This window comes from Accipiter gentilis, chromosome 9 (genome assembly GCF_929443795.1).
Source record: "Accipiter gentilis chromosome 9, bAccGen1.1, whole genome shotgun sequence".
NCBI classification, from domain to species: Eukaryota; Metazoa; Chordata; class Aves; order Accipitriformes; family Accipitridae; genus Astur; species Astur gentilis.
The window spans coordinates 43,743,891-43,757,021 of record NC_064888.1 but is presented as its reverse complement, the minus strand read 5'-3'; the positions used below and the strand labels follow the sequence as shown (position 1 = coordinate 43,757,021).

Genomic DNA, 13,131 nt, shown 5'->3' with positions numbered 1-13,131 from the left:
TGAAAACCAGTTTCAACAGTTGTAAAAAAACCCCAGTGTTTTTATGAGAGTGTTTTCTATCAAAACCAGTTTCCAGTTGTGTCCTGGAGAGTCACAGCGAATCCGCTTGGCAAGGGTGGTCTCTGAAGCTGGCTGCTCTGGCGCTCGGAGGGGTTGCAGCCCAGCTTGCCGGGATGGGCACGTGCTGAGCAGGGCTGGAGCTGTGTGAGGAGTGGAGAAAGGGGGCTGGAGCTTCAGCAGCATTTCGGAGTAAAATACCCATTTGGGGTATTCTACCTGAAATCCACGTTTTTCAGCAGAGAAAGTAAAACTTCATTTTGAGTCAAACATTTCATTTCATGTCATTATTTATTCTTTTTATCTTTTAAAATTAAAATGCAAAGGAGGTCTTAGGTACAGAAAAGTACTGTGAAGGTCAGTTTTGAAAACATTCCAGAAGAGAGACTTTCCCATCTCCCTACACACTGTAAAAAAGAAATGAAGTTAAAAGGAGGGAATGAATTCAGTGTTTTGGTACAGCCAACTTTACAATTTTTGTTGCAATAAATTTGTCTAAAACTGTTTAGCTTCCCTTATGTGCTTTCTGTTCACTTCAGGGTTTTTAGCAGTCATAGCCTAGCCCTGAACACAATACAACCTAAATATTTTATAAGGCACCAAAAGTCATCCATTTATCATTTATAACATATGTTGCAAAAACATTAAGTAACGTTTAGCAGATGTTTATTGCTAATGTTATGCTACTATAAACATGTGCTATAAAGACTTTTTTTTTATGGTAAATCAATTTTAGTTACTTCAAATAAAATTTTCTAAGCCGTAGAAGTGGGGGGGAAAACAGCAACAAAACAACTAACAGCTAGAGTATACATCCAATCTGTCAGCTTGATAAAAGATGGAAGCTGAATTTGGTATTAAATTAGATTTATTTTCTAATGCAAAATGCCACGCCTTCAAGGAAGGAACATCGTAGTACATTTTAATGGTAATTTTCACCATCTGGGTAAAACGTTTACCTGCTTGGCCCATTCGAAACTGGTTGTCTGGTTTTGCATTCCTAGAGAAGAGGACCGACACTGAAAAGCAGGACACCTTGCCTGAGCTTTCTGCCTGCGCCACTGGCACCTCACCCATCCCTGGGGTCACCCGTACCTCTCCCATGCTCGCCACCCCCCCCACGCTCCCCACTTTCTTTCTGGCACCTTTAACCTGGGCTCCGCTGTCTCGTCCTCTCCCCGGCACACCGTGTGGGGAAGCCCCAGGGCTGGGACGTTGGTGGGGGGAAGGAGAGCGTGGTCCATGGCGCTCCTCGGGGACGAAGCTGGCGCTGCCTGCAGCGTGGTCTGTTGGCGTAGGCAACCCCCCAGTGCTGTGCGGGGCTGCTGCGGCGGTGCCCTGGGTTTCCTTCAGACCAGCGTCTCCTCCTCCAGCGCCGGCTTATTTTGCAGGTCACTGGTGCCCCTAGATGTGGCCCTGCCCATGTTCAGTGGTAAGGTCACACTCCGTTCTCAGTTAAACAGAAGAAAGGGGAAAGATGAACTGTGAGGAATCTTTCTGTCTACTGCCTGATCGGTCCTTTCATGTGCACAAATGTGTATGTGTGTGTGTGGGTGTTTATATGTATATACGCACTTTTATAGAAGACTTCTCTGCAAGCATTTTATGTTGAAAATACAAAGCCCATCAGTTAATGTGAGCGAGCATGGCAGTGGTTGCGCCGTTCTCAAGGAGTGAGATCTCTGCTCTGATCTGGACTACAACCAAAAAGCACAGTGTCCTTTATGTCTACCAACGGAGTGGATGTCCCCAACTCCTGGCATGTGAAAGCCCACCGGGTAAGCCCAGCTTGGCGGCTAGCCTGGGCTGAGGAGGAAGGCTGGCAGTGGGTGGTCTGGTGGGGAGCTGGCCTTGAGAAGCGAGGAGGTGACTGGGGGGAGGTTGGTTCCTTCTTTTTTTCCCTGTGCTACTGGGAAAGTCAAACTTTGTAATTATGATGGAACTGTCCCAGAATTAAATGGCTGAAATGATCTTCCTGATCCTCGTGTTCTATTCTGGGATAAAGAGCAGGGACAGATGAAGAAAAATAATTACTAGTGCTGCGGCAGGATAAGTGGTGATTATCCTGTAAAGCCAGCCGGGCAGCCGCGTGCCTCAGCTGGCAGAGGTGGTGAAGGAAGAAGTGCTGCCGAGCCGGAGCTTGGCCTTGTTTGGTCCAGTTCTCCCGTTTTCCTTCTTCCATCACCAACGTGACTTCTGTTTATTTCCACAGCATGTGGCAGTGCTGGTGGGGGGGGGGGCCCCAGCGGGACGCCTCTGCATGGGGTCCTGTCCCTGCAAGTTGTGTTTGCTCCATACCCCCAGAGCAAGTTGGAGGATGTCACAGACGAGTTTACCTTTGTAAGCACTGGGGGGTGTGATCGCAGGCGCTTTAGGCTAAGCTTAAATTATTTGACATGGAAAATTAGCTCAGGGCCTTTTGCTGTGCCCGTGAAGCTTTCCCTGCCGGTATGTGGAGAGGTGGAGCTGGGGGTCAGGCTGGCCCAGGAGCCTGTACTGGTGTGGAGACGGGGGACGCTGGGGAGATGGCAGAGGATACCCTGCTGCTCATATCTGGAGGGGCAGTGCTCGGATCATCACAGCCTCATGGATTTAATGTCATATTTAGCGCTCAATTATATACCGTTCCTGAAGAGTCTGGTATCAGCTTTACTCTTCCTCTACCCAGGGTTGCTTTTTTCCCCATTTTTTTTTCTATCGATAGTTGAAAATACTAATAGAGTATATGAAAATTGGAAAACTCTTGGCTTGCCTTCACTATATAATCAGCAAAGCTAATCTAGACTATCAGTAATGCTCAAATACCTACCAGAGCTGTCAGCTCTCTGCTTCTAGGGCCAGGCAGTGAGGCGTCCCTCAGAGACATCCTTCCTCACTCTTTCTCAGAGGAGGAATATTTTGCCTGGCAGGCGGGAGAGGCACTGGGGTTGCTGCTGTGAGGGAAGAGACTTATTTTCTCTGCTATATCAGCCTTTCCTTGCAGGGTCCTCCTGCATCAAAACCTGCACCTTAGCCTTAGCTTCTGAAATGCCTGTCTGCCCCAGGAAACAGGTCTCGAGTTTGTTACAGCAACACATCCAAGGAACTGGGATAAAAACGGTGTGTTCCTGTCATTCCTGGTAGGGCTTTAATTAGCAGTCCTTTCAGCCCAGATAAGATGATACTGTGATCAAACGGCTTCAGCTCTGTTCTGCTTCAGACTCGGTGCACTGAGGAGTTTGATTATTTGCCAGGGAGATTTTATTCCAGTTGCATATAAAGTTTTCCATTACAAATTTAACGTGATGGTTCTGCCCCCGAAAGCGTGCAGTTGCTGTTCACGGGACCAGATGAACTTGTGTCCGCAGCGGAGTACGGCTCCTTGTGTTGCGCGCGGTGGCTCCTCAAGCTTCTCTGTGGGCAGAGCCTCCCGATGCAGGACGGTTTGCTTTCAGTGGATGTCTCTGCACCTGCCAGCATGACACCTGCCTCCTCCGGTCATCCGAGTGGCCGTGGGTCGGGAACACGGCGGTCCGTGAGCTTCGGCCTCGGTGGAGCTGCGTGGCCACCTCCTGCAGAGACCCCGTGCTGGGCTGTTGGCGCCCACCCCAGCCTTGCTGGTGTTCGGTGGCCGAGATTCCCAGGCCTGGGAGCCGTGAGCTGCTCTGTCCACCACGGGCTGACAAACAACGAGCCTTGGCTTTGCTGCCAAGTAATGAAACCTTCGCCTCAGCCGGCAGCCTCCCCGCACTGCCGAGCAGATCGCTTGGGATCACAGTGGGAAGGCCTCGGGGGCTGGGGAGCAGGGACCCCGCTGGGGACCAGCAAACCCCTGGGGATGAGGGAGCGAGCCGCTGCCAGCCCGGAGCCTCCTGCTCCCACTCCACCCCACGCGGGGACGGCTCCATGGACGGCGAGCCCCGGGTCTCTGCCTGAAGCGTTTAGGTGGGTAGTGGGGTGAATCCCTATGTAATGTTTGCTTTTTCAACACCACCACTCCGTAATTTGCTTGGAAGCTGATTAGCAAGCAGTACCACCATAAACTGGACCATTTACCAGAGAGTTTTGCCGACAGGCAGTACCCTTCTAGAAATACTATCCGGACATGTTGGGAGCGCAGAGAAATAAAACCGTCTTTGGTATTGGCCTCAGGGCATCAGTTACTCGTTTCGGGTGGTCCGGAGAGCTCTGGTGAGCATTACGTGCGGGCTGCCCTCCCTCCTGCAGCCGGCCTCTGAAAACACGTCTCACCCTGGAGCTAAGGGAGGCTAATTGCTGTGAAAGCTGTGCAGCGTATATAAATAGCCTTATTTGCCCATCAGCCTGTGTATGTAAAGCACATGCTTGTCTCCTGTGCTTTTGGCTAAGACCACCGTGAATTCATTTAGTGCTCACTAACCTGCACCAATGGAGAGCTCAGCTGGGTGGTTAATGAATAACCCGTTTGCCTCCCTGGGTTGTTATTGCAAAGTAACATAGTTTTTTCTAACAGAAATAGCAGTTGTAAAGCATACAGAACACAAGGGACAAGGTGCTGTGTTTTTCTCCACAATCTGTAGTCCCTCCTGAGCTTGTTGATGGAGAAGCAGATAGATGTAACGCGCTTGCACTTGTTTGGAAGGGTTCCTGGCCAATGCAAGCAGTATTTTTGCACTAATTAGGAATGGTTTCTGGCCAATGCAAACATTTTTGTACCCAATACCAATAACCCTGTCTTCCTAAAATGAGTTTGCAGTTGCTTTGCATGGTACATTTGATTCCTTACGGAGTAGCAGAGATTCATTTTTAATTATACAATAACTCACTGTTTTTACACAACTTCAGAGTTACCTCCTAATAGCATGTTTGAATCCTTAGTTTCTAAAGGGGTTCATTTATAGCACTGGGCTTGTATTATACCTTTAATTTCTTTCATTATCTACCAGCATTCCCTGAATTCCTGGGTAGTTAATGCTCACTTGAGTTTCCTGTCAGTCATATTATTCTGTATTTCCATTTTTCTCACCCATGTAATCTTCTCAGTTGATATGAATAGGTAAAACAGATCAGCCTGAGATGTTGGAGACCGAGCGTATTTGCTCATGCTTTTTCCAGTGATAGAAGGGAAAGCAGTGGTTTCGTGTGTCTCATGGAGCCTTCCAATTGGAGAAAAATGGATGCCTTGCATTCAAGGGTTTTAGGTTTGGGGAGGACTGCTGATACCATTTCCCATTGCCCTTTGCTTCCTCTCTCTGTCAAATACCTCTGCTTTCTCCCACAAGTCACTTTACCTCATCTCTAATAAAAAATCTCACTTTTGATCTCCCCAGTCTTCCCGATCTTCCCAATTCACTCGGGCTGATCCTCCAGTTTGAAAGCTTTTCATACCTCCCAGTCCTCCCAGACCCTCCGGTTGTCCTGCCTGTCTCTCTCCCCTGCTGTTTTTAGCAGGTTTACCACTTCTTTGGAAGTTTTCTGAGGTTTCCCTTTACAGTCATGCCTACACTTCGCTTACAGGCTCTCTGCAGTACTTCCCTGGGCTGCCTGATCCCCTTCCTCAGGCCCTTCCATCACTCTAAAAGCTGCTCCTAATCCTGACATCTGTTAATCCTGCTGTCATTCCCTTTTGTCGTCCTCTGACTTTCACAACCATTTTCCCCCGTTGCAGCAGCCCTGTGCCCCATGTTCCCTGCAGGCTGTCCCCCTCCCGGCACAGCCTGGCTGGCTGCCCTCTCTGTCCATCCACTGCCTTGTGGTTTGCAGAATTGGCCTTTCCTTTCTGGCTGGAGTCAATGTGTGCGATGGCTTTTAAGTCTAAGCTGTAACTCTCTTTTTTGTGAGATGAAACTCTTGGCATTTTGTGGCAGCAAACTTGTGGTTACTGTGGCCACATATTAATGTTTCTACATCAATTACCGTGATGCTTTCTTCCAAAGCTAGATTGCAGTAATATAATAGGTAGACAAATGCTATTAATTATGCCAACATATAGAAGTACAGTGATAAAAAGAGAAAGTTGATCATGTCATACTAGCTCTACAAATTTGCTGTTACAAGATTCAAAAAATAAGTTCCTAGGTCTTTAATGGTGTAGACAGTCATTCTTGGAGTTAAAACTTACCTGGTTTTATTGATGAAGTTGGAAAACATTCAGATAAATAGTGAAAGGTTGACTCGATCCTGAAAACATGATTTTTAATTTTCTGTTTTCCCCAGATTTGAGGATATTGGATGCCAGGTTCGCTAACTGCATCCACTGTTTTCCTACTATTGGACATTAATACCAGGTCCTGATGTTGAACCCTCACTGGCTGTCCCCTGTGCATCTGAAGTTTTATGGTAATTTTATCTTGCCATACTTCTAAATATCTTGCAAATGAATGCAGAATAAAGAGCAAAAATAATGGAAACAGTCATAATTTTAAGATAGTAAAGGCAAAAGCCTCATTTTTTTTTCATCTTGCATTGAGGTATACTCATCCTTCTGTATAAAGAATTTTTGCAAAGAAACATATTCTTCATTCTCTTTATTTCATTGGAAAATAGAAGCTGTGCATCCAGTCTGCTTTATCACACAGTACATTTTGTGACTACAATGAAATCTTAATTATAGAGATGTCAGTGCAGCACCTGGCAGTCTCTTGTGAAGTGGGCTGGACTGGGCTGCGTGAGGTTTGGTGAGGTCCAACGGGCGCGTGAAACCCTGCCATCCTGCTTTTTCATGTGTTACTGGAGATGGAGAACAAAAACACGCCGAACTAAGCAAATCCAGGTCATGGTATTTATCTGTACTTGTGATTCATGGTTTGTCACTTGATGCCAGGGCGAGTCAGGAAGAGGCATGTGTCTTTCATGGCAAATACCGACATCTTATGTCCAGCAGTTCCACTTGCCCGCAAAGGTGCTATATTGATAACAAGCTGTTAGAGGAGTCAATAGGAATAATTAGCATAGTTTTTTCACAAGGAGCTAACAAAATACCCATTGGGCCATTTCAACACAACAGATGGCATTGGGTTGCGGTGCGACCAACAAGTCAGGGTCCTTGTGCCATGGTGCCGTGCTCCCTTGCATTTGTACACTGTAGACGGTTTTCAGGTCCCTCTCCCCCTTTCGCGGGTTCCTCTGGTCCAACCTCAAGCCAGAACCATTTCGGTACTTACAGATTGTGACTGTCAAAACTGTGCCGTGCTGAAGTCACAGTAGTGGGGGAGTATGGTCCTGTGAATAGGCAACAGCTGTCATCTCCTGCTCGCTGGGAGCGTGTGTCATGAAATCCTCCACTGGCGTCTATGACTCAGGCTCGTAACAGTCACCCCCAAAATAATCAGCTCTTCTAGTTGTGGGTGAAAGACAGCTTTCTCTTGTCAGCTCACAGAAAGTGGAATCTCTGGAGCAAACGTAATTGTTCCAGGCAGGTTCAGGATTTCTATTTTAGGGATAATCACATATTCTGTAGTGATATGTTGTCATTTTTAGAAATCCAGTGTGTTGTGCACAAAAAGCAATATGCTGCTACTATGATTTTCTTCCTCAAATGTTGAGATTTGCTTTTTCTTTAACTGGATTTCTTACTAATTCCTGAAGAAAATAATGAAACTGACAAAACCAGTCAGTGCCTGTTCATCTACCATCATCTGAACTTCTAATCAGCAGGACTGTGTATTTAATCTATTAAAAGTGACATCTTTGCTGATAGGTTCAAGGGCCTGGTGAATATTCATATCTAGATTTGTTTCTTGACTGCTGACTAGAGCACGCTTTCTGGATCAGTTGTAGTCATGGATACATGGAAATGGCACTTTTGGGTTTGTTTTCTCAGCAGCAATGCTTTTTTACACACTATTCCAAACATTATAATAAAGAATTGTCAAAAACTGCCCTCCTGGAGTGATCTCAGATCATGAGCACTTGCACATGGTTTAATTACCAAGAAAATGCTGTGCTTTAAAGGTACTCACTGTAGCTTTTTGAGTATTACTTAGTGACAGAAGTTCAATTAATGGATTTGCTTGCACGTGAAAAAAAATCAGATGTTGCCCCAAATGCTTCAGCATTGTATGTGCTAACGTTTTAGATTTAAGAAAGAATATTTATGAACAAGATGTAGCTGCGGTTACACATTGCTCACTACAGTCTCTCTAATAGAGGTGGTAGGAAAAATGCTGCCTGTGGTGGCAGATTGCTCCTCCCAGTGCTGGGTTTTGTCAGCTGGGAGGGAGCAGGCGACCGGTTTGCAGCTCCTGCAGTGTCTCGGACGAACCGGCCGCTGGCTCCAGGCATTACCTGTGTCCTTGCCAATGTCTCATGGCTTCTCAGCCCAAGACCAGTCAAGTCTTGCAGAAAGAAAGCTGTTCACCCATGGAGAAGGGGAGCGATAAGGAGATGACACACCACTCGTGTAACTGAGGTGTGGGAGGCTGTCAGAAGGACGGAGCAGCACTATTTTTCCCACGTGGTCTTTCATGGAGTCTCCTGGCGCATCCTGGGGTAGGAGACAGTGCATCTGCCCTTCATTGTCACTTATGGAGTGGACTGGGAGTGCGGGGAGGTATGTGGTAGGAGCTGGCCCAGACTCTGTTTTCAATTTCATGTGGCAAATTTTTCCGAGTTCTCCTGCAGAAAATGTCCCACAAAAGCGACAACAACAATATTTTGGATATAAGCCTAGCACAAAAGGGTAATAGGAACTCCATGGGCATGCGTGGGCTTTTGATTCATCCTCAGAGATGACAGATGTGCATTTATTTAAGATCTGGGAGTGGGACTTGGAATACGTGTAGTGAATTCTTTGCTCCCACTCTTCCTGTGTGATTTTTGGTCTCTGCTGTCAGTCAAACACAGGTTCAGTGCTCTTTGCTGACCTTCTTGTGTGTCATTCACACTGAAAATCCCCAAGCCCGTGCCAAGTGTTGCTCTTTGTCCAACCTTTGAGCTTTCTGCGAAGGAAATGCTGAGGGTCCCATTTCATGGTCGAGGTCTCATGGTAGAAAAGTCAAGGGCTGATGGGTGGAACTGAGCAGGGTGCAGCTCAGTCCACGAGCAAGGTCCTGCTACACATCTGCACACTTTGAGAGCACACTGGGCTTAGAATAGGATAGCATAGTTCAGTTGGAAGGGACCTGCAATGATCATGTAGTCCAACTGCCTGATCACTTTAGAGCTGACCAAAAGTTAAAGCATGTGCTTGTGCAGCAGCCAGCAGTGTTGTGCAGAGTGTGTGCGCACCACAGGCCTCGTTTGCAGCCGTGCAGCTTACTGAGGACATTAAGGAACTGAGGTATAAAGAGGCAATTTGTAAAATGTGTCCTTTACATTGGCTTTTGTGACTATTTATTTGTTTGTCTGTGAGGCACTCTAACTACATGGCAATGGGGATTATCTGATTATTGGTATAAATAGACCTATCTTTTTTATTTATTTAAGACTAATATCAGATTAGATCCCAGCAATAGTTTAGAAAAAATAATTTTGTTTGCAGTGGCTGCTGATCAAGGCAGTAGATGAAGTGTTATAGCTGCACTGTCCTTTCTTGTCATTACTCCTCACCATGGCTCTGGAAAAAATAACAGATCTGGTACAAATGGGTTTGCACATGAAGAGAGTGGAAGTCAGTCCCTGTCCTCTAGATGATGTCCTTTGGAAAGCACAAATACCAGCCCGCCTGGCTGTTGAATGTGCACAAGCAGCACGGAGCCAGGCGCGTGGAGAGCAGCAGCCACCCGTGGCATGGGGCGTGTGGCTCGCCAGTGTTCTCCACTCTGCCACGCTCTGAATTTGCTTGCATGCTTACGGTGTCTCTGTGAGACTCCTCCTGTATTGACATAAGTCAAAGCTGTATTTTAACTTGGGCTAAACTGCATATTTAGTTACCTAATTCAGCCTGTTTGCTAGCTACTTCAAGCAGGTAAAATGACACTGTTGAAAGAAAAACAACAGCTGTCCTGCATCTTCCCCAGGAGGCAATGACTTTTAATAAAAGCTTGACCAAAACTCTTTAGTTGTCTCCTCGTCGTCTTTATAAATGTAAGATCCTTGCAAGAAAGCATTTATAAATTTAAATTCTTTTTATTTTTACCTTGTAGTGAACTTTGACCACTTCCAGATTCTCCGGGCGATTGGGAAGGGAAGCTTTGGCAAGGTAGGCTTGAATTCTTGGTCTTGAGTTTGCTTGTATGTTTTATCAGGTGCCTGCTGTTATGTACTTATGGTTTATTGAAAAAGTAATGGTGCTGAAATAGGCTATTTTTATTGTTGGATGATTGCTGCTAAGTAAGCACAGGAAAAATGTGTTCAGGAAAATACCTTGTTGCCATTTGGTACTGCTTTAATTCTTGGCATCTTGGTGAAACAGGTGTATTTTAAACTACCAGCACAATTATGACCATTTCATGGGAAATATTCATTATTTTTTCTGTCTCCTGAGAGGGTTTATAGTTTGTGAGGAGAGACAGTAAGTCAGGAAGGTGTTGGAAGTTGTTCTGGGTGATTGACTGAGCTGGCACGATGTGGTCAAGAGGGTTCTATGAAGCCCCAGGCTGTTTTCCCACTCAGATATGAGTTATGCTGAAGAGGTTTTGTTGTTTATTTCTAACAAGTGTTTTTTGCCAAGCATGTAGGAGAAGGTGGGAGGTGATGATCAAAAAGCTGGATAGCTCTGGAAATCAGTTATTGGTTGATTTCCTAGGGTTTTTTTCCTTTTTCGTTCCCTTTTTCACTGACTCTCACTCAGTCCCTGTGTAGATAACCATTTGCCGCTTCTGTCATGGCATTTTACACCATTTGTTTGCACTGCAAGCACAAAATTTGGTGTGTATGTGTGCCTGCACATGCTTATGTCCTTGCACACACACCATACTTCATCGCATTGGTACTGTTCTGTCATCATTTTGTCACCTGCATTTTACTGTGCCCCAACAGTAGTTGTGCTTGTCTGTTTAGCCAAGACATCTGCACCTGATGTACAGGAGCTGTAGGAGCGACGACCCTGGTGATGACTCATGAAAACTGCTGAATTTGGTTGTCATAATCTTCTCACGTGACAGTTGTGTAGTGTGGGGCTTTGTGCCAGGACTGGGTGTTTGGGTGGGGCAGGGAAATGGGCCTTTGAAATTGTCCCAAATGTGTAATATTGAACTTGGGAAATAGCACAGACTAGTTCAGAGGTCAGCACAAGTGCCTCTGTGTCTCCACACGCTGCTAAAATAAACTGAAGACAAGCTGAGCGATCAGAGGAAAGCCATATCCTCTCTCGTTTCTTTCTGGTCTGGTCATCTTGGCTGGTTTCTGTCCATCTTGCTTTGATTGGCAGCTCCATGGGGGTAAGAAAATCTGAATCTTGCCCAGCAGATGAACTGTAGTGTCCTTTACTTTTTCACTCTGCTTGTTACAGCCCTAATGAGGCAGTATCAAACTGTGTGATGGCCATGTGAGCAGCCTGACCTGCTGCATTTGATGATCGGAAAGTTCGTTCAGATGCTTGGAAGTTTCGCAAAAGCAGAAATTTCTCAGGAGATCCGAGAACGGTTTGGCCAGAAGAACCTAAATTTTTACCTGTTACTGAAAATCTCTTTTTAAATCCTTAAAATGTATGAAGCTTCAGTCTTGAGAACAAGTAGCAGGACAAAATCCAACTGCAGTCTCAAACAGGTGGAGTCCAGCTCTTCTTACAGTCAAGAGAATGGACACTATTAGTCATAGGGCTGCCATTAGCACTGCTTGCTAACAAACATGTTTCGTCACAGCCTCAGTTAACTGACGAACTCCGAGGTATCTATTACACTGTTCTGGCATGCTCAGGGTACAAGCTACCCACATGAATTCCCACCTGGCTTTGTTGTAAGTCCACATGGGATCAGGGCTAATGAAAATGTAATGCCGAGTAGTGTGCAAGTCACAGAGAGGGTGCATTTAAATAGTAACCCATATTTTCAGCCATGTCTCTTGAGCAAGAAGAGGCAAAAGCTGGCAGCAGAGCTATGTCAGATTTCTGAGGTTATATTAGACGATAGAGAATGATTAAATACAAGCTCAGGTCCTTCCTTAGGGTAGTGCTGTAAAGATAAGTCAAACAGCAGAGGAAACTCTCCCCAGACACTCCTGGCGAGAACAGGACCCGTCACGGTCTTGTGACCTCCACTCATCAAAGACCAAAACGTAACTCAAAATCTTACTAAAAAGTAGTGGCTAACATTTTTTTTGAGCTCATCTGAGAAGACTCATACTTGCAAATGTAAACTTTCCAGAGAAAAGAGGTTTTATTCTGTTGAGCAGCAGCACTTGGTGCTGGAAAATTAATTCTGCTTAGAACATGAAAAGGAGAAAAAAGTATTCTTGTCCCAGGGCAGGACCTTTTTGGTTTTGAAGAGAGCTGCTCCTCATGGCTGCTTCCTTTTCTGTTTATGTTAAAGAAAGGTTAAGTCTAGCACATAGCAGTCTATCAGGCATCAGAATTGTATATACACTTTCAACAAAATGCTGAAATGATTCATCTGTCATCTTTCTGGATAATTATGTCAATATGCTAAATTTCCTTTGATGCTGAGAAAAGCTTTCTACATTTACAAAGTCATCTACAACTTGCATTTAATTACAGAAAATGTAGAACAACCTACCTGAAAACTGTTACTTGAAATTTATGAGTAATTTAGTTGCTTTGGTTGATTTAAACACTATCTGCCCACATTCAGGAAGGTATTCAGGAGCCAGTGTCCTGTCCATGTCAAACTGGGGGTGTAGACCCTCAGTGTGCAATGAGTGACCTGTGAAATCTGTGATGCCATGCGATCCTCTAGTGATGTGACCTAAGAGGCAGCAATCTGCTGGGTAGCTTTGGGCAAGGCGTTTGCTTTCCACTCTTGTTTTGTGCACCTCTCAGGACAGACTGTGTGGGTCTCAGTACAGGAACCATACCAAATGAAGGAAAAAGAAACTCAGAAATTGCTTTTGAAGAGACTGGAGAGCCCCTGAGCTATGGCTATATGCTGTGGCATATCTGCAAAAACTGTGCTTTTTTTTTTTTTCTAGAGATGGGTTTAATCATCTTTAAGATACTATTAATCAAATGAAGGTCATGCTCAGTTCCATGTTTACACAAATTAGCAGATGTGTAATATT

At 45.4% G+C, this 13,131-nt stretch overlaps 1 protein-coding gene across 1 annotated transcript in view; it reads left to right on the top strand.

Annotated features, from left to right (window-relative positions):
* Positions 1-13,131, top strand: part of STK32C (serine/threonine kinase 32C) — a 93,372-nt gene that overhangs the window by 39,986 nt on the left and 40,255 nt on the right. The window contains exon 2 of the mRNA XM_049810458.1: positions 10,101-10,156. Coding sequence (XP_049666415.1) covers positions 10,101-10,156 — 56 coding nt within the window. The remainder of the gene's footprint in view (positions 1-10,100; positions 10,157-13,131) is intronic.